The following is a 23,355-nucleotide window of genomic DNA, read 5'->3' as shown; positions in this document are numbered from 1 at the left end:
CTGTTTCAAGTTTCAGTGTCACAGCACCTCTCTCTTTGTTCCAAAGGGGCCTTGGTGGGGACAGAGCGGTTGGAGGAGAATCCAACCTTGCCCCTCGCCCCGTCCCCGACGATCCGCTATTACAGCAAGGCGAGCAGTCGACAGCACAAGGCGAGGCGACACGAGATAGACAATCCGTCTACTCGCACAAGGGAAGGGTCCGTGCGTAAGGACTACAATCGAATGGCGAATGGCGTACAGCATGTTCGCCAAAGAAGGCGTGCCTACATGCGCCAAGACGCTGCAATACACCAGGCGTCAACCATGTTGATCCAGGGGAGATACAATGAGGCGCAGTTCCTTAACCGCGTGTCGCACTCAGCGATCACATAAGACCAATAGATGGAGCACTGGGGTTTGCCGTTGAAGTCGACTCTGGCGCGCGACGCTACAACAATGGCGCTAAGACTGTGTTCGCTGCTGTCTGGCAGGTTTTAGAACATGAGAAGGAAGATGAAGACTTGTTGATTACAAAAGGGCTCTAATGATGGCACCAAAAATTAAGTACCTTGAATTTGAATGAATGTTTAGGCCAAACCGCAAATCTTGCAAATAATCCAATAATGTCAATGATTTGTTCATCTAATTTCATTGTCTTCTACATTTTTATATAAGTTTATAATAGTTTTTATCGTCATTGGAATTAAATGTGTTCAAATCGAATATACCGTGAACTCAAAACCGGTAGTAATTTGCATTCAAATCTCTATAAAAATAGGCAAAGCCTTCTCCAATTTCCCTACATCACACAAAGTAAAAATTTTATACACGTAAGCATCATGACTTAAATAAAAAGCAAAAATATTTGGATTAAAATGTAACATCCATAGGGAATTGCAACCATTGAACTAAATACGAGATTAATTAAAATTACCCGAACGATGTTAGAAGCATGGAAAGACTCGACAGAGTGTAACATAAGTGGTAGCGCACAGACGGTTCTTCTTTATCTTAAAATCAATAGAGTTCTTATTTAAACCAATAAGAGCATATGTACCAAGTTTGAAGTCACTAGGACCTTTATAAAAGAGTCATCGCATAGACGGACAGCTTTTTAACCTCCCCATGTTCTATAACAGTGATATTTGACTCACGAGTTTTATACTTTCAACTGAAAAAGCTAGCTATTTCATGTCAAACTGTTAGATAAGTGTTAAAATGAATACAAGTACTATACATATATGACGCTTTTGTGAACCAAATACGAGATTACTCAAAATAACTCGAACGATGTTAGAAGCATTGAAAGACTCGACAGAGTGTAACATAAGTGGTAGCGCACAGACGATTCTTCTTCATCTTAAAATCAATAGAGTTCTTATTTAGACCAATAAGAGCATATGTACCAAGTTTGAAGTCACTAGGACCTTTATAAAAGAGTCATCGCATAGACGGACGCACAACAAATCATTTGAATAAAGCCTTTCAATTCTTCATAAAGCGTTAATAAACAGGCGGCTCATGACATTGCATTAAAAATATATATTTATTTTATAATTACTAGAAGAAAGAACATTACTTGAAAAAACTGAGAACAAGTATAAAGCCCCCCACACACCTTCGAACATTTCACCCAAACCTGACCTGGGCGTCGTACCCAACGCCACCTGTCAAGTTAGACGTTTACCCCCACCACTGTCGAACGTGCGATCGAGCAGGTTGGGTGTCTTGTCAGTTGTATTATGGATTTCGAGACAAGTGTAGCTGTTTGTGCTGGCGCTTTTTGTCTGAAACGACAAAAGAAGAAAAAAGATCGACGCTTGTGGTCTAAAAAAATGGTTTTTGGACCGGAGTAAGTTTAGCCATATGTCGCTTCTTGCTGAACTTGCCATTAGTGAGCCTCAAGACTTCAAAAATTATCTAAGGATGAGCGAGGAAAGCTTTGAATATCTATTCGGAAGACTGTGTGAGCACATAGAAAAATGAAAAGATAGCCTTTTGAGAACCTCAATTCCTGCAAAAGAACTCTTGCAGCCACTCTCTCCAGTTTCTAGCCAGTGGTAGGAGCTACGAGAATCTGAAGTTTAGTTGTGCAATATCTCCGCAAGCACTAGGAATAAATCATACCAGAAACTTGTGCAGCTATTTTTGATGTTCTAAAGGAAGATTTCTTAAAGGTAAGTACAAAATATTTGTTAATTAGTTTTAACTCACTCTTTTCTTCTTACATTATTATAATCCATAATTTACACAATTGTTTTTTGAGCGCAAAATTGGTTATTGTCGCGCGAGAATAAAGCAGGAGGGGTACGAAATGAGTATAACCATCTTCCGAGAGCGACAATAACCTATTTTGCTTCAAATTTATCCTATTACGTTATTACTTATTTTTTAGGTCTAAAAAAAACACACATAATTTCAGAAAAAAAATTTATTTTCAAATCTATCTTTTATAAACTTTTCAAAAACATCAAAATTTAAAGTCATCAAATAACAAAAAAAAAAAGCTGTAACAGAAGATGCTGTTGTCAATGTAATAGCCTATTATAAAACAAAACGAACAAACAAAGATGAAAAAGCAACTTATTATACATTGTCCTCGCTGACACCGGGTAGATTCAAATACTGTTTGAGTTCATTCCGAACTTCTTGTTGAGCAGTTTTTTCTTGAATCGCTAGTGCTTGACCTGCGGTAGGTTTAGTTGCTGCCGTTTGACTTTGAGCAGGTTCTGGTAAAGAAAAAATTTCTTAGGACAACGTACAGTTTGAGGTGAAATATCTACTTTTTGTTGCTGTACATGTTTTTGCTGTACTTGTTTGTTGTAGATGTTGTCGTTGTACCTGATGTTGAGTAGGGTTGATTTGGCTTTGCACATAATATGGGGTCAAAACTGAATGTCTGATGTTGATAATTTTGATCTTGTTAAGAAATATTCAGCGTCAGCCGGCCTATACGGATATGGATTGTTGTTTTGATTAGTGTCCATAAAATGGTTAAGTGATGGTATATTCCGTTGGGTTGGCTGTTGTTCTGTCAATATGGCCGCAGATGCTTTCAAACTGCCTAACTTACCGTGGAACAAAAACATCAGATATAAGCTTTTCTGCAATTACTTGTTGTTGACGGTCCATATCTTCCAGTTGGAAGCCCACGTTGTTTCCAAAAGCCCGGAACTTATTCTGATTACATAGGACAGACGTAGCTGTATCCAAAAATCGTTCTTGTTTCTTTTCAAAATCAGATATCTTTTTTTCGGTTTGTTCGAGTAGTTGATCCTGGGTTAGACCTACTTGATACTGATGGGCGACTTACTGGTGTACTTGATGGTGATGGGCGTATATCAGCGTGTATCCCTGTAGATGCGTCATCTTGAGCCTGTAAAAAACACAAAAACTGGGTTTAAAACAGTTATATATAACAGCACGTCAATCAATATTACCTCAATATAACATTGTTAATTTTAATATATTATAATTTTAACTTTTATGTTTACTTTTTGCAGTTTCCTTGCAATGAATCGGACTGGATGAACATAGCTGTGGACTTCAAAAAGTACTGGCAAGTTGAAAACTGTGTCGGCGCTATAGACGGAAAACACATAGCGATTCGTCAACCTCCGAAAAGTGGGTCATACTACTACAACTACAAAGGGTTCCACAGCATTGTTCTTTTTGCTGTGGTCAATGCTAATTATGAATTCATCTATGTAAATTGTGGTACTAATGGAAGAGTATCCGATGGTGGCGTACTTATGGAAACTGATTTTGGAGAGTTGCTGGAAAATAAAAAAAAAGGAATTGCACTTGCCGTCACCAACAAAGCTTCGATGACAGGAGAGACGTTTGCCTCCCTTTTACATTCCTTGGAGATGAAGCTTTTCCTCTGAAGGAAAATCTTATGAAGCCCTATCCAAACAAAGGAATCACCCACGACGAAAAGATTTTCAACTATCGGATGTGCCGTGCTAGGAGAGTGGTGGAGAATGCGTTTGGCATCTTAGCGACTCGATTTTAGAGTCCTTCTTTCGACAATGAATGTTAGTGTAGAGAGGGCAGAAATTCATTGTTTTGGCGTGTGTTGTACTTTACATAATTTTCTACGCCAGAAAAGTCCAACCTACCTAACTCAAAGTAGTGTGGATTGGGAGGACACTTCAGCAGGCCAGTTAAATGAGGGTGAGTGGAGGCAGAACACGCAAGAACTTCTTGGGTTTAAAAGAATGAGGCGGGGATGGCAGAGAACAATCAATTGCCAATGCAGTTCGAGGTTGGTATAAAAGTTTCTATAACAACGAAGGAAGTGTTGATTTCCAAGAAAAAAATGATTTAATAAGCGTTGACAGTTCGGTATTGAGTGTAAACAAGTGCGATGATATAGTTAACAACAACAAAAATTATAAAATATGTTGATTTTGCTATGTAGTCCTATCTTTTTTCAATTTGATAACTAAATATTGGTGAACTTTGTACATTTTTTCTTAATTCGTTTAGATACCATAACTGTGTCTTATTTATATTTTAATTCGCTAACTTTGGAAAAAAGCAATGTTGTAGTTTATTTAATTATATTGAACTTAGAAAAAAAACTAAAGTGTATTTGTTTTCCCTTTAACGTATGCCTAAATATTACTGTATTGCAATTATATATTGCAATTTTGATTAATATATTCATTCTTGAAATTTAACTTTTATATGTAAACTTATTAGATAAAAAATTAACTTATATTACCCTTCAAACATGTGCCAAAGAGCTTTTTGTCACCCACGATATTTTTAATATTGAGGTATGTTACTCTGAAGACAGTTCTAAGTAAAAATAAATAGGAAGGTAGATAGAAGTAAAACCAAAACAGATGAAATTCCTAGGAAATATACGCGTTTATTCATTACCATGAGCAATGCTCAAGGCTACACCTCTGTGGGGTTAAGTTAAATGACTGAATATCTATAAATGTTAGAAAACTTGCACAACATTAACACGCCAAAGGAAAGGATATGAGTTTTATCCTAATTATTTATTATTATTTATTTATCATAATTATTAAATAGTTTTTATCTTGGGGGCAAAATTATAGTCTATTGCAACGTACTACGAAATTAAGGAATAAAGTTGAATTTTTCAAACATCATTGACATAATGTTATACTGTTTATATATATAAATTAGTTTTGTGCTGTTTTTAACTTTAATATAATATATTGTAATCTAACTTAACCGTACGAGGTGTTGTCCAAATAATGACCCTAGCGCTCAATCCTAAGTAAAAATAAGGAAAGTAATAAACAGTAAATTGGTAACAATTAAACTGACACTTACTTTGGTTATTTTCGTCCTGCGTTTCCGCTTCCACGTCGTCCACTCCTTCTTCATCTTCTTCAAGGGACGCAATACTTCTGGATCTTTTGCTGATCGAAGATACACCTTTCCTGACTACCTCTTGGTCTGTTATGAAAAGCAGTAAATCAAAATACCAAAGAGATGGTTCATACACATCATCCTGACCACTTCCGGTAATCTTTGATTTTTCAACCTTTTTCAGCTCTCTTCGGAACGATGCCCTCAAGGTTTCGATTTTGGATTTGACAAAATTTTCTCGTCGCAATCCGGATTAACTTCCTTGCATTTTCAACGAGAACGGAATATCCTTCTTTTCTGATATTTTTGTTGGAATAATTTTTACTTTTTATGTCCCATAAAGCTCGTTGCTCCCTATAAAGTTTCAATAAACTCACACCAAAATGGTTTATTATCGTTAAATGACATTATGAAACTGGCCTCGCTCCGAAAAAACAAATAACAAATCTAGTACTACGCCACTGCACTAGGGAAACTGAGGTCTAGCCAGTCGAGGCCGCTCGACAGTTCCCCCACACACAGCCCAACATGACAGGCGCGCGGTTGGAGTTGGGTGGTGCTGTCGTACCCAGCATCCAACCCAACAAAACCATCGCGCATGTTGGGTTGGAGCCACACACTCTCGAATATGTTCGACAAGACGTTGGGTTCCCAACTGCTCGACCAACATGTTCGATAGTGTGTGGGGGGCTTAAGGCTTCAGAAGACCCATATAACATGACATACAGTGCAAGACGACAATATCGAAAAAGTATCTTAACACCTTTGTTGCTGGTATATACTGAGTGAGATCGACTACTGATTGTTGTTAAAATTAATCTTCCTGATGAGGATCAAAGTTATTAATTGCTTAAGACGCATTCTCCATACCTCTCAAAATATTCCATATGATACTATTAATAACATATCCATTTCATTGTAATCTATTTATACAGGATTTATTACATAGGAAAGAAATAAAATTGTATAATAAAGAACAAAATAGACTTTCAATCTCGGTTTTTTATTGCATTTAAAAAATTATAATTTTTTGAAATAAACTCTGATTATTGCCTGGCTCACTTGCCTACATAACGGGCATTGAAGATTTACCTGGTAACCAGGCAGTGTGTCTCAGCACTCAGTGCACATACACAAGTGGCCACAAGGAAAGACCACATGTATAGACCTTTGAGTCAGGCACACTGCACAGTTACGAGGCACTCCTGGTGCGTACCTCGTGCAATACAACAAATATTGCAATTTGTTGTAAGTCTTCTGAGTAATTATAACATGCCTATTTTGTTTTTTGTTTAATCTGCAATGCTCAATAACAATATTATATTTATTTCTTGTATTATAATTATGCAAGTTGCTAGTCAAAATTATTAATGATATGTTTTTTTTAATATACAATACTGAGTCAAAAATATATAAATTTATAACAGTTTGCAACAAAATCTTAATTAAAAGTGGTTCACAGTGTTTTAGTGGTTGTGATTTTGTTATTATTCTGATATCTTTGTTTTGCAGGATAATGATTTCATTAATTTTAGCGCTATTACCCAATAATATTAGGCCATACCTTGTTATTGATTGAAAATAGGCATAGTATGCAGATTTAACATATTTTTCAGTAACACAATTTATAATACGTCTAAGTAAAAAAATTACTCTACCAAAATATTCCTAGAAATTTAGCAAAGGAAAAGAAATAATTTGGTGTGTTAATTGTAGGGGTTTGTCGTAGAGTAAACAAAATGTTTTGAGTTTTGACTTCATTTAATAAAGATTCATTTGATCTAAACCACACTGAGGCTTCCTCAACTGATTCAATGACAAGAACTTGTAGTTTGTCAAAGTTGTATGGATATTCTAAAGAGTTGTGTCGTTAGCATATAAAAGAGATTTGAACTTAACAACGGTAGGACATTAATTTATAAATAATAAAAACGTAATAGGGCCCAGGACTGACCCTTAGGTACAACATTCCTGATCACCAAATTTTTGGACCGATTTCCATTAGTACAAACAAACTTTTCGCCTGCGGTTAGATAAATAGTCTTTAAAGAACTCTTTAAAGCCGGACTATTAATACCGCAATAGTTCAGTTTTAAGGCCCTGCTCAAGTCAAAATATGTTGCCTGAGCAAAGGCTTTAATCTCAAAAGGGTTTAGGACCTCCTTAATTAGTGAATAAACTGCATCAATGGTGTATTTACATCTTCTATTGTAATAAATTTAGATTTTTGTAATTTTCCAGATGAGCATAAAGTTCATCATGTAAAATAGTTTATATTATTACAGGACAGGTATAATTTATACTGGGCAATAGCTCTCAGGGAGACTCCTAGACCCTTTCTTAAGAATCGGGCAGATATACATATAGTTAATGGGTTCAAAAACGTATGATAAATTCCATAAAATATATTGTTAGATGATTTATAAATGTCTTTGCTTTCTGAGTTTTTAACTCTTTTGACAGCTTTAATGACCTCATCAATCGAGACTTCTACAAAGATAAATGTTTTTCTTTCAAAATATTGTAATTTCTTATTAAGCTCATTCTGTTAAAATGAGGCTTTTTGATACTACCCTTTATTTGATGTTAACCGAATTGATAAAACAAATGGTTTAAGTTATCTGGAGTGATATTTATTGATAATGCTGATTGAGATGCTAAACTTTTGTATGTTCGTTTATCAAATCCCCAGGCCTTATATTGGTTACTGCTATTTTCTATTTTTGCGACATTATGAGTTCGCTTTGCATCTTCTACGAACTTTTTATAACATTTCTCGAGATTTACATAGTTAACATGAAGCCTATCACTAGTAGAAAGTTTTGTCGATTTCTCCAAAAACAAAAGTTTCTTTCATTTGGTCCAGTTCCCCACTATATCAATCATTTTGATTTCGACCTTTAATCTCACTAACTGTGGAACGTTGTTTTTTCACTGTAGAGTAAAATGTTTATTTATTAACTAAAGTGGAGAAATATGCATGAACGAATTTTTGGGTAGAGAATACTCTTCTATTGTTAAGTAAGACATGCCAATCATGTGAAAACAAATGGTTTGTCAGATCGTCAGTAGAGGATTCTGGAAGATTAAAATAAAATGTGTCACTTGTACTTTTTGATTTAGCAAGGTTTTAGATGTTTCAGACAAAGTATTCTTTTGAATATTTAAAATAAGCCCATTACAATTCGAGAAAGAAAAATCAAAGATGTTGCATGGAATAACCTGATCTAGGCAGACTAAAAAAAACATTATCAAGACAATGGGCGCCCCGAGTTGGTTTGCCATTAATGCATAATACACATGTATGTCAAACTTTACATTCATAGGATACCGGGAAGTTTACAAAGCAAAACGTAGTGTTTATAGCGGGTACAACTTCCATGTAAACCAGTAATCTGGGTTTATCTTCTTTAATTTACGTTTTGTAATCAATTTATATGACGGGAACCGTGTGTGTGTGTGTGTGAAATTTTAACTTTTTTCGGATGGCGGGAAGATGAAAAATAATAATATACTTTTTCTAGGGTTTGCAACTATATTTCAGTCGATAAGGTATATAATCTTCATAAAGACGCTATTGTTTTTCTGTGCAAGTCATGAGGCATGTGTGTGCCACATTTTATGTACATAGAACATAGGGAAGTTCTTTTAAGAATTCCAAGTCCATTTCTACCCCTATGGGTGGATTATATTAATGACAGATGTAGTTATTGCTATGTATGATACACTGTATAATTCAAAATAATTATGTAAAGCACTTAGGAGCAAAAGATATAAGGCAGAAATTACAGGATGGTTTACTAGAAAGGAGTCACTTTAGTTCAGATATGAAAAAGTCAAACTTCTAGTGACAGTCAAGCTCCACGCGATAGAACTAATATGGGCTTAAATTAATTTAAATATCACAAAAATAATAAGTCTTTCACAATTACTTCTATCACAAAATTTGTAAAGAAGCTTTGGAAAAGATCCTGATTGTTGGATAAAAGTTGTAGAGAATACAAAAATAGTTATTAATAACGCTTGGACCAATGAATGATTGCTGGGGGGGAGGCTGTAGAGAGACTATTTATACTATTTTGACTGGAGGACAGAAATTCGTCGGAAGGCTGTGTCAGTGAACATGAGGTAGACAGTGAAAATATAAACACCGATAACAAAGACGATGATGATAAGATTATGGAAGGTATTCGGCCGCTTCGTTTTGAGGAATATTAACTTCCCTCAAGTTATCTGTTAGTGAACTTACAAATATAAGTTTATTTAAATGTTTGTTTTTGGGTAAATGAATAATTTAATTGCCTTTCCTTGAATTAATATATTTAACAGAATCATACAAGCCTAATTTAAACATTTTTCCTGTTGTGGTTTTTGTCAAAATAAAACTTTCGATATTTTGTCTTGTGTTTTTGACACACGGGGCAAGTTGGTATGTTTTATTAAGCCATAATGTAGTAAGGTTCCGGCACAGTTACTATGTACCTCTCTTGTTCTGCACCCTCACTCATAAGTAAAGACAATTGCGTAAAGTAATAAGCATTGCGTGATTTATAAATAAATACAAGTCTAATGAGTTTCCCAAAAAACTTGTTACGCCTTTAATTATTAACTTAGAACTCTGAATTATGATATATTATATTTTTAACTGTAATTATTTTTGAATTATGAGGAGTTAAATTGGAGAAAGCTTAAATTTAAAACAAAAACTGTGTTTTTCTTAATATTGTTGATTATCACAATCAAAAAAAATATCTAAAATATCTCACTTTCGCTATAATATATGGATTAATACTACCTAAACCATCAAACTTTTTCAGATGTAATAAAGGGAATATTTTAATGTGGTAGACGTTTTAAGTGAAATGTTTAGTGTGTGTGAGAGAAGTCGCCGGGATCCGGTAACAATAACATATATAAATTCCTAAATGAAACGTCCACCGCCTTCAATTCTTCTAGCGAGCGCGTTAATGCAACCCGCATAGTACGTGTCAATAACCAACTCAAAGAACTCTCCCCTAACCACGCGACTCAACGGACGATCGCCCACTGGCCACGGACAGTGGTGGCGGCCTACCCCTCCGACGATCCCCACCACTCCCTTTTAGGTGGTATGATATTAGGTGCTATAAAACTCCAGCACGATCTTTAGATGCCGTGCGACTCTCGGGTATTTCCTTAGGTGCTGTGAGACTAGGTACTATAATATTAGGTGCTATGAGAATCGGCCTTATTAGACGGTTACATTTCAGGTGCTGTGAGATTAGGTGCTGTTAGATTAGGTGCTGTGAAACGCCACGTCGTCTTATCCTGTTTTCAGTGATACGCAGCCTGCTGGCACGTTCCACTCCACCCCAAGTACTGTCAATTAGTTTTTTGCCCCATGTTTATATCTTTCTCCTCGATCTCCCTGAACCCTAGATCTAGCAGTTTCTAAAGTAGCAGTGTACTACTTTATGTTCAGCATTCGTTCTCTTAGAAACTCGTAACAATATTTATATACTCAATTCATCAAATAATCGGTATTGCTATCTTCATAAAATTTTAAAAATACATCATGTTCCATATTATTTTACAATTTAATTTCTGTATACATACATGATTCAAGAACTCGCCATGGATTGTCATCAGCTGATAAGCATGCAGCTTTTTGGGCAATACTTTAAATGTTCCATCATTGTGATCCGTTACGTGTTGACCAGCGCAGTCCGTAGTCGCGGTGAAACATAAATGGCTGCTGTCCACCCTTCAGCCTCTCCGCCAACGACACCTCGGAACAGTGGTTCGTCGCCACCCTCGATGGTCATAGAAAGATGTCTCCACAGGAGTATGGTGGAAAATTTTTCCAAGGATCGAGCTATTGGCGGGTTTCCCCGTTGACGATATTTGTATATCGTTGAGCGTACCCCGGGATTCCCTGATCCTTAAAGCTGTCCTGGGAAACCTATGGAAATCATCATATTATATAATAGACTGTCGTTTAAAAAAAACTGTATGTAAAATAAGGTTGTGTACATCTATAATCTTGAATTATGCAAAGCCTTGCATTAAAATACACTAGGATAAAAGCCTTAGATACCCGAGTTTGAAAGTTAACGACTAACTAACCAGTGGAGCTAAGAAATAATGGGAGTTACATTTAAAATTAGCTTGCTCATTTTCAAATTTAGGCATATGTTATTAATTCCGTATACTATTATTAAAGTTTTGTTTTGAAAAGTTAATAGTTCATATTATTTTATGTTTATTTATAAAAGATTAATAAATAACTAAAGGAGTTTATACCACATATGTACACACAGGAATCCATACAAGAAGAATAATATACACCCATACAATTTTGATAACTTAATATACAAATTATAAATCAATAGATTTTAAAATTAAGATAAACTAGCAACCTATTTTAGAGAACATAAAACAAAGTATCATACATATAAGATAGAATAAATAAACTATTGTAAAATTGAATCATCAGATAAAATAAAGTAATTTATTTAGACCAAATACCAAAAAATACATTAAATCTTAATAACAAGGAGATTGTTATGCAAAGTAAGTTTACAACACCTGGAGTTATAAAGTGAAGTTCAGCTGGTGACTTTACAATAATGGAATTTTATTCTCTTAAAAGATGGCTTAACCCTTAATAAGTCGCGCCCTAATTTGTTACACTTTGGGTCGCGTGGAGTACAAAAGACCGCAAGTCATATTTTTGTGTGTTTTGCCCTTGTAAATATTAACACTTTTGTTATACATTTTGAGTGATCGTTAATAAAGGAAGTAAATTAAATAAAATACTTTAGTTTACAAGTAATAATTTATTTTAAACTATAAATGTACAAATCCCAACACATATATAGTTTATAGTGAAATAGCCTAATAGATTACTTTAATATTGCAACAAATACTATAACTTCTACTTTGCATACTACTTTGCAATAAGCTATCACAATTGGTTTTATGTAAATGAAATGTAGGTTTATAGTACTACATACTAGTATACTAAACAAGAAAGATGAGTCATAAGAAATTTAAACTCGTACGGTAAATAGAAAACTATTATAATTAATTAATTGTTTGCTTAACGTAAACAATAGATGGCAATATTATTAATTACACATCAAGTGTTAAAATTATGGACTAAAAAAATAAATGCATAAAACTAGATAAATACTGTAAGTATTGTTACAATACCACTGAATGTCTTATGTCGGTTTTAAATTACATAAAACAGCTTGTAGAAATAAGGGAAACCACTCAGTAAATTTTATGGTATTCAAAATATTTTCTAATGTGGTTTATAAAAATAAAATAAACATACCGAGCAATGAACCAGAATAGAAACAATACAGTTGAAGTGCAAACCTCTCATACCTTGATAGATACTAGTCCTCACTCATCATCTTCCGAGTCACCTTCCACATGGACTCCAGCACATTGCTCACAGGTGAAACGAGTGTGTTCTCTTTATGACAGACAAACAAGTGGCATGTTTGGCACCGTGTACGGCTTTTCCTGTTCTTTTTCCTACCGCACAAGTAGCATCGACCACTTGCTGGCTGATCTTCTACAGCAGGTCTCTCTGGTGCTGCAGTCGGCTGTCCAGAAATAGTAGATCTCTTGATCATTTGTGGTGTACATAAAGCCTTCCCTATCGAATAAAGTTTTTTCTGTTTGTTGCCTCCTGTTGGCAATTACTACGTAGAATTACGTAACAGTTGATTCCTGCTATGTTTAAAAATGAGAAGAAAAGTGTCAATGACCATATATTGCTTCTTCTTGCTACATAATAGACTTTTTTTTTGTCTGTGAAAAGAACAGACATTTACTAGATGATGAGCACTTGAATATTGTGAAGGAAACACGATATTTCCGGACATTTGCCATCGTTCAGTGAAACAAGAAATCAATAACACACACTACGTTTCGAGATCTGCAATCTGATCTCTTCTTCAGGTAAAGAACTAACCTAATACATAATTAAAAACTAGGTTAAAATAAACAAATCTTACCAAAGCGTTGTGGCACGCCTAGGTCAGGAATCACAACCACCATGTTGTTTGTCAACTTCACTACCTATATAACCATGCACTTAATAAAAAACTATACAAAACACTAATCATTATAACTGAAATACGGAATACAGGTCACAATACGTCTTCATTCGTCTACTGACCACCTACGACTGACCAAAGGGCGCTAGCCAATGGTAATCGACACTGCAGACCAAAACAAGATGGCGGAAATAAAAAGGAAGGGGGACAGGAATGGGCCCTTTCGTTATTATTGGTTCATACTAGATGAACTTCTTAAAATCATATTGTGACTCCGCATTGGTTTATTACAAATATCTGGTCCGTTTGATACTTTTGGTTTTCTCTTTAGTGCATTAGTTCACTTGAATATTGGATGGCAACCATAACTCTCAGATCTGCAAGGATTACTACTACCAGTATTAAATCTACACTAAACCGACAAGGATGATTGGAAGATGAATAAGTGTCAATGGAACATACAAAGTAAAACTGGATTTGAACTCAAGTAAGATCTACCCAATTTAAGATTCCGAATCTTTCAAAATTCAAACCTATTTTTGTATAAATTCAAACCTAACATGCACCAAAACATGGATATAATTTTTGTATGTGCCCATGGCAGTATAATTAACGAAACCCTGCATGTGACTATAACGACTTGGATTGTAGATATTGATATTCCAGAGTATTAATATTTAAATTAACAATGAGACATCCAAGACGATATAAATTATTTTTTTATTAGTAAGCTCCTAGTGAATATTCAGTACAATTTATTACTAAATTGGTTAACTATTAAATATTATCTGGTTTGTCTAAAATAAAAATCACAGTTCTAAATAAAAACAATGGATTTAAACTGGCAAATTAAAAAGTTCAACGTTTCAGAATTTTCATCACTCTATTTTCCACAAAGAATTGACAAACCGTTTAGTAAATTTAAAAGTTCCTTTGGCAAGAAATAAAAAAAATATTACTCAAATATATCAAACTAAAAATCAGAGCTTTCTTCTAAAATAAAATAAAGTTTTAAAATAAAAATCTAATACCACTTGGAAATAACTAAAATAAAAATATTCACTTCTAAGTACACTTACAATTCAAAAAATAAAAATTTAAACTTCTCTTTACAATAGTTGAATCTTAACTTTCAAGTCTCTGCAATTCAGATTACAACTCTCTCAAACAATTATTAATGTTCAATTAATTTCCAATTAATAATTCACAATTAAACAGTTCGAATTAAATATTAATAAATTACTAAATTTCCAACTTTCAATTAAAGTTATTAACAAAGTTCAATTTTAATTCACTTTTCTTGCAAGCATGAACCAAATGTAACTTGTATGATTCTATTATGCTCTATTGTTCCTCGAGAATAAGTTATTCAGATTGCTCTGTAGTTTCTATGAATTTAATTTTTTCCTATAAAAAAAGACAACAAAATTAATTTAATATCAGATCAGGAAGACTATTTCAATAAACGTACAATAAATTTGGTGCTTACCTCAAAATCCCTCGCAGAAAAAAATTAAGAAACACGGCGCACTGTAATTAACTTAATCACGAAAATAACCAAAAGAAGGGCGAAAATTATGAGCGGGCGCTTAAATACTTCCCTTTCCAATCAACTTTGCAGGACATCCGCGGTGTTCTCTCATTGGTCCAGCTGTATCAAACAAGGAGAACAATAGTCGCAACAAGACAAGTTCTAATCAATTCAAGGCAGTCAACCTGCCTTCCTAACAATTTAAAACTACCAGTACTAACTTTCCAAAGGATTACATGTTCGTTTTTACCCTGACTTTTCACAATCTAATCTAAAATTATATCCAAAATTTAGATCCCAAAATTTTCATTTAACCTTAAGGAGTAAGAAAAAAATTTCTTTGAAATTTATTAATATTGATCAAACTTTATTTGTTTTACATAAAAATTATGGTTTAAGACTAAAATTTAAAGTTAATTTGACTTTTATTTTGAAAATTAAAATTTGTCTTTACTATTAAAATTGAGAAACCTCCTCAAGTGATTGTGTTAACAGAAATTTGGGTAAATAGTAACGAAACAAGTTTTTTATTAACATCCCAACTACTGTTCTTTCTATAATGCTAATGATAAATATAGGGCTGGTGGTGTAGCTGTATATATCCACACAAATTATCAATCAAACTAAAGCATCAGATGTGAAATTTAACTCAGACTGATATAATAGAGCTATCATTTCAAATGTTAGGTTATGATTTCATAATTTTAGCAAATTTATAGGTTACAGCAAAAAACCACTGATTCATTTTTATTTGAATTAAACTCTTATATGAATAAAGATTATATAAAGAAATGTAATAACCTACTAATTATAGGAGACATTAATATAAATTATCTAGAGCAAAGCAGTGTTATGGATAATTATAAACTTACATTAGCTTCCAATGGATTGGAATCCCTAATCAGCGTCCCTACAAGGATCACAAACTTGTCTAAAACTTGTATTGACCATATAATTGTAAAAATAAGAAATAAAAAACAAAGTTAGAACTGAGGCTGCAGTAATTGATTGTCAGATAACGGATCATTGTTTAACAGCTGTTTGGTTCTGGAGGCCAGGTTGGGGATTGCGTCAGCTGATTCGGTTAAAATTTAGAAATAGTCAATGCCCTTATCGCATTAACCATGACCAACTCAACAATTTACTTGATAATGTGGACTGGAATGGTGTGTTATTAGAACTTAATGCTAATAGTGCTTTTGATATGTTTTTTAACAAATTTTCTTATTTAATAAATGAAAGTAGGAAAGAAGTACATTATAAAAATTGCAGTATAAATAAATTAAAACCATGGATGAATGATATTATTTGTAAACGTATAAAAGATGAGGAACTTGTTAGTGAAAAAAGTGAAAAAACAACCAAACAATACTTTATTGAAATCGCAATTTATAGAAATTAGAAATAAACTTCAGACCGATATTCGCAACCTAAAGAATAAATATTATGAATCATTGTTTAACAGACATAAAGGAAACTCAAAAAGAAACTTGGAAAATTGTTAAGGAAATAACAAACCAGAAACCCAGTAGAGATTCTATAGTAACATTAGAAATTGATGGCAGGCATGTAAATGAGCCTCGTGTAGTAGCTAATGAATTTAATAATTATTTTCTTTCTGTTGCTGAAAAAAACTAAGTGTAAATAAAAACAAATCAGATATTTTATCCACTCTAAATTATAAAGAGTATTTTATCGAAAGGCCAGTTTTAAAATCACATGTATATGGCCCCAGTACTAGAGACAGATGTTAGGGAAGCGGTGAACTCATTAAAGAATGGGACTTCTCCTGGAGTTGATGGTATTAATTCACATATTATTAAAAAAATATTATCAAAAAATTGCTCCTGTCCTGACGTATGTTTATCAATTTGAGTTTTGAGACAGGGGTTTTCCCTGGAAAGTTGAAGGAGGCTGTGGTGATTCCAATTCATAAAAAGCAGCTCGAACCTGGCTTGTAATAACTACAGACCATCTCTTTGCTTTCTTACCTTTTCAAAAATTTATGAAAAAATAATGAAGAAAAGATTAATACTATTTTTAGAAAAAGTAAAATTCTTTAGTACAAATCAATTTGGTTTTAGACAGGGAATGAATAACGGAAACTGCATTACTAGATTTTATGGATAGGGTATCAAATGGAATGAATGATGGAATGCGAGTGAGTGGTCTATTTTTAGATATTCAAAAGGCTTTTGATACAGTTGATCACAGAATTATTGCTACATAAGATGTACAATTGTGGTGTAAGAGGTGTTTGTGTACAGATGGTTAAAAGTTACTTGCTGAATCGATCTCAGTGTGTAAGAATAAATGGGATTTTGTGAGTAATATGGGAGTAATAAAATATGGTGTTCCACAAGGATCTGTTTTGGGAGCAATACTTTTTCTAATTTATATTAACGATCTATGCTGTGCAAAATTTAATGGGAAAGTAACATCATTCGCCGACGATACAGCACTTTGCTATGTTGAACGGAATTGGAATGAAATAGAACTAAAAATGAATTCAGACTTAGAAGCGCTTCAATGGTGGTTTTCAAAAAAACAACATGGTACTTAGCTCTGCTAAAACTTGATTTATGAATTTTAGTTTAAGACGAGAGGTATTTTTGAAAAATAAAATTTTTTATAAATGCATTGATTGTATCAGTGGAGGCGGGCAGTGTTCTACTGTTTGTGCTGAAGTAAAACCTGTGGACAATATAAAATACTTGGGAGTAGTATTGGACAGGGAACTAAAATTTAAGAATCATATCATGAATTTGAAATCAAAAATAAATAGTACTTTAAGGTTATTTTATTTTTTACGAAATATATGCAGTAAAGAATTATTACGGGTTCTATATTTTTCACTAGTGCATAGTCGATTGGATTATGGAATAATGTGCTGGGGAGGGACTTATCGTTCAAATATCAACCAATCTACATGATTCAAAACGTTTTATACGAATAATAGGAAAAAAGCTTAAAACTGAAAAATCTTTCCCAATTTTTTTGCAATTTGAAAATCTTACCCCTGCAATATATGTTCGTATATAAAGTTTTAAAAATATTTTTCATTCGTAGCAGATGCTGCATAAACTGATAAGGCTTTTAAGTCTAAACTAAGACATGCAGCTAGTTTTACTGTACCCAAAACCTTCCAATACATACTTCACAAAAACATATTACTTTTTAGCACCAAGAATGTTTAATAAATTGCCAACTGAAATTCAAAATTTAAGAACAGCAACCTTTTTTGCTAATAAAGTTAGAATGTGGTTGTTTACTGTTGAAAATATTGAAGATAAGATGTTTTAAATATAGTTCAATAGAACATTCCTTTCAATAACTAGTAGTATACTATCCTATTATGATTGCATAGAAACGCTTGAAAACCTTTTGCCATACAATTCAATTCTAACAATATTTACAAATTTAAATAACGTCAAAAAATATAAATTAACTTTGAAAGACATTTCCTGCGACTGAAGGGCTTATACAAAACTGCACTTGAACGATAAATTTTCTTTTGAAATATCAGTATGTTAAAGTTTGGAAAATTATAATGTATGTGTGTATGTATGTGTATGTATGTATATATGTATATATTGTATGTATATGTAATATATATTTATACTCTGTTTTGCCATAATATTACAGGATTTCTAGTGGTGAAAGTACCTCCAAACAGGCACTGCCTTGGAGTACTCTAGTTCCGAATAAATAATAATAAATATCCAATATATTTTGTACAATACATGACCCAACATTCTGATTTAATTTTGTTATATTTAAATGTGTCAATCCATGAATTTCACAGTAATATTGTACTTTATATTTGTTGTGCATGTATGAATGTGAAGAGTGTATGTACTTTTATCCATGTTGGAATGAATGCGTTAAGTTTTAAGGATTGTAAAGTTAGGCTTGGCACTTAGTTTTAAGATACTTTTAGATTTCAATTATTGTGGTAATGGCAAATGTATTTTGTTACCTAAGTATATTATATGGTTTTTATTATCCTGTATTTGTACAAAGAACTATGTAATGTATTTATTTGGAAAATAAATTATTATTATTATTATTATTATTATTATACTATGGAAGACTTCGAAGCATGGATATATACATAGTCCAATATTACATTCAACGCATTCAAACGTGGTGTCTTTCCTCTTTTCAGGCTTCAAAGTGGTATTAGCACATACAAAGCATTTCCGTTGCACTTTCCTTTTCTGTCCGGTTGGAGTTGGTGTAGGCCGAGGGAAGTGACGAGCTGTCAGGCGCAGAGGGTGCTTGGCGCCGGCATTCGGTCCCAGTGGTCGTTGAACTGCTACTCTCTCTTCAGACGAGTGGTGAGTTTCGAGCAGCTGTCGTATTAGGTTGATTGTAAATTCCAGCAGTGATATTTTAGAATTGTTGTGCAGCTTGAACATACGTATTGTATGAATTTAGAACACAAATATCTACAGTATGAAAAAAATAATTTTCTGTACCACTTTCTCGTTTTTCTTGAAGATTCGTTGAAGGAAATCATCATGTCTGACTTATCGACAGATCTCATATTTTTATTATATTCTATTACAACTTTCGGTTTTTTTTACAGTTTTTCCTTGTCTTGTTACATCTAGTATTTCGTGGCTATAGACAGTGCTTAACATTGTTACCTCACGTCCATCACACAATCTTACTGTAATCATTTTTTCATTAGATCTAACTACAACTTCACCTCCCTTAATTTTTTTAGGGAGACATGGCATGTTTTTTCTAGTCATTCTTATTGTACCACATGCCCCTGTTTGCTTTTCATGCAATTGCTCAAATAACTGTGGACTGGAGTACCAATTGTCGACATAGAGTATATGGTTTTTCTCTAAGTATGGTTTTATCAATGTCGAAACTACCTTTGCTGAAATGTTGGCATCATTATCTGTGGTAACATATTGGGTACTCTTACCTGTATACACAAGAAAGTCAAGGACTAAACCTGTTTTGCAGTCGCACAGCACAAAAATCTTTATGCCAAATCGGCTTCTCTTAGATGGTATAAAGTGTCGAAAGGCTATTTTTCCTTTCCATAACATAAGGCTCTCGTCAATCACAACATTTTGGCCGGGATAGAAACTGGAAGAAAACTTACGTCTCACTGTCTCACTTACGGTCCGTATCTTGTACAACTTGTCTCCACCAGTAACAAGAGAATTGTCATCTATGCGGAGAAGCAAAAGAAATCTGTCTTGGGTAAAAATCTATGAAAAGATAGGTGTTTGTAATAGGGGATCTTTAGTCCAATATTGTTTTAAAATATTTTTTTTACATGTGGCATTAGGAGAATTACTCCAAATAAACAATATATTTCTTCAGGATTTGTATCCGTCCAACGGTGTATCCGTCCAACGGTTCAATTTAGAAAATTCATGTCGCCATTTCCGGTAACTGTTTGCTGATAGTATTTGTTTGTTTCACAAGATATGTGCGACAACAAGTCCCAATATATTTAATGCATTTTAAAGTTTTTAGTGTGTTTTTAGACAAATTTGTACACAGCCTATCGCAACGACAAAATGTACATTTTACTTACTTTTAAAACTCTCCTGCTTCATATGATGTTCCTTCTCTTTCAAGTCTCCTTTATTCTTCTCTCATCACACTGCTAGCCTTCTCTTCCTTTTGTAGTCTTCGTACTTTTCACATTTCCTTTTTTCTGCGATGTGCAGTCTGACAGCGTCAAAACGTTTGGCGATTTTAGCGCTGTTTGCACCGGGGCTGGTTCCAAGTCCACTAGTCTTAAGGGTGTCATTTACGGTTTTCAAATACTCAGTATTGTAGGTGCAAATTCCTTCGCTGATTGTAAGGAGCAGAGTACTTTTGAAAACAAACGTAGTTTTTGGGCATTTTGACCATAACACGCCGTGAAGGGCCTCATTTGCGTTTTGTGTTTTGCCATCAACGCATCGAGACAGCAAAGTTGTCCAGCCAAGTCTCTGGTATATCGGCATAATTTTGGCTACTACATCTTCTCTAAGAGGAGTTTTGATTTCTTGAGCGTGTGGTGGTGGGGTTTCTTTTCTTGCAATCAGCTTTGTTATCGTTGTGTATTTTAGGCTTCCATGCGTCTTCCCGCCCAATTTGCCGATGCAACATCCTACTCCATATTTGCTGGTAAACCCCCTTTTGTGCCAGCTGCCATCAAAGCTTATAGTGAGTTCGATTGGTTTATCTGGGTCAGCGACATCATCCGTTAGCAAAGTATTTGCCTCGCGCACTTCACACCGAGCGAGTTCTAGATTTCGCTGAACATTACGGGTCACTGCGGATAACAAAGCTTTCTTGTGAGAGCTATAGGCCTTACTTTGCATGGGTTTCATGTTCATATGCATTGAAAATGTCTCCAAAGCCCTCAGGCCTTTACCCATGGAAGAAAAAGCATGAACCATCCTTCGGTTTATGTTGAACGATCGGTCCTTTGGTTTCTCAGTTTCAGCCGTCTGTTGTATTCGGGTTGAAGTGTCAAATCGATCACTAAACTCGCACTCGGAACAAGTCACTGAGTATGAAATGGCATACCCATTGATACATTTAGTTTCAATTGCCACTTAGCCAACAGATTTGCATTGAGGGCAGGCTAACCTACCAAGAAACTACTTTAGTTGTTTGGGGTGAATTAAGATGTAAGTTGTAGCATTATTATCTACTTCTACTACACTGTTGTAACTACTAAATAAAGCAAAGCCATTTTTTTTAGTAACTGGTCCATCTTCATCACTAGTGTCTTCATTTGTTTCTGTATTGGGAACAGGTTCACTCACACTACACCCTAGGCCTAGGCCTAGGTCTAAGGTATCACCAGAATTCACTTTCTTCCATCTCTCTGAAATGTTCTTTGCATTTCTTTCACTGAGAGAAAGCCTCTTCTTACTTTTTCTACCCATTTCACTAAGTAAAAACAAATAAAAACTATTATTTTTACTTATAGAAGCACCGTTGAACAACAAAATGAAACAATTGAGGAGGTAGATGTAAAAAGGACTGATGGTCGAAAATCATGGACTGAGAAATAGGCTTGCAAAGATTTGAACCGACTGTACCTTTTATGTGATAGGTTTACGAGTTTTATGTGTAAGATAAAAAATATTGCTTATTTCGTAATTTAAAAGATTGCTGATAAAATCAGTGTTTTCTCTTATCAAAAATATTATAAATATGTAGAAATTAAAAGTGATACATACGCCCTTTCTCTAGAGATGATGTTCAGTCATTTTGTTTATACGCCCTTTTTCAATCTATAAGCCCTTTTTCCATCTATAATCCCTTTTTTCATCTCTCATACCTGTCTCCCAAAACCTTTATAATAATAAGTAGGGGAGGGTGGAATAATCATTGATTTAAACTTCAATAATACAATTAGTTTTATTACAAGTAATAAGGAAAAACACTTTAGTTAAAACTCAAATTATTTAAATAAAAGGAATGTGTGTTTAAACTTTCTTCAATCATTTATAAATTAAACTGTTAATTTACTTGTGCTTCTTCATAGATACACGCAACTTCACATTCATGAGAACCTTCAAATAAACTCTCATACCACTGTACATCAGCTGGATTTAAAAATCTAAACAAACTTCTGACATAGGCTACTTTTGCAGGATTCATCATTACCTTATCTGCTGGTGGAAGATTGTCAAACATGTTTGGTAACACATCTTGTTTTTTAAAATATGTAAAGGGCTGAAAAGGTCCAAAGTAGGAGTTCCCAGCTAGCACACCACCTGAGGAAGGATACTTCAGCCTGCAGTACGATTGTATCTTGAACGAATTTTGTTTGGAACGAATCTTTTTCTTCATGATTGTTGTGAATCCCTCCGACTACTTTTTTACGATGAAGGGGCTAGGATTTACTCTTGCATTTGAAAGAATATCTATATACTTTGTAAGGGTGTGGATCTTTTCTTCTGCTTTAATTTTTCTCCCGCAAACCCCAAAATTTCTGTCGCACTGGCCAAAACTATGACCTCTTACGGGAAACAAATGAGATACAGGTACTCCAAGATCCATAGCCAACCAGCTACAAAATGTTGACATTAACTTGTTTTTATTTTGGCCACCTGTACTGTCTGAGAGAAAAACTACTTCTTTAAATTCAAGATTATCTTCTAATTTTAGTTTTAAAAAAATCATACACGGTTTAATTAATAATTAATAATTTATAAAATCAAACCATCCAACTACAGTTGCAAACCAGTTTGGCGCGCAACTTTTTGGTGACCTCGGCAATGTATTGGAGTGGGGAGACGCACACGGCGCGACCGGTTTTTGACGATCTCAAACCAGTCTGAAACCATTCGCTTGCAACCGTGGGCCCGCGGTTGCAGTTGCGTTGCAGACTTCAGTCACACGTGATCACGGGGTGTTTTGTTGGTGTTTTGACGGCCGCATATTGTTAATTTCACT

The 23,355-nt window shown here is 34.2% G+C and overlaps 1 protein-coding gene across 1 annotated transcript; it reads left to right on the top strand.

The window, feature by feature from the left end:
- Positions 1 to 2,103: 2,103 nt before the first annotated feature.
- LOC124370308 (putative nuclease HARBI1) lies at positions 2,104 to 3,866 on the top strand. Its single transcript, XM_046828596.1, has 2 exons — positions 2,104 to 2,156; positions 3,483 to 3,866. Exon 2 carries the CDS (start codon positions 3,507 to 3,509, stop codon positions 3,864 to 3,866), a length of 360 nt encoding a protein of 119 aa, XP_046684552.1. The 5' UTR covers positions 2,104 to 2,156; positions 3,483 to 3,506.
- Positions 3,867 to 23,355: the final 19,489 nt, after the last annotated feature.

Source organism: Homalodisca vitripennis, unplaced genomic scaffold (genome assembly GCF_021130785.1).
Source record: "Homalodisca vitripennis isolate AUS2020 unplaced genomic scaffold, UT_GWSS_2.1 ScUCBcl_2;HRSCAF=254, whole genome shotgun sequence".
Taxonomy (NCBI): Eukaryota; Metazoa; Arthropoda; class Insecta; order Hemiptera; family Cicadellidae; genus Homalodisca; species Homalodisca vitripennis.
Note: the sequence above shows the minus strand (reverse complement) of the source record. Positions and strands in the feature narration are given on the sequence as shown.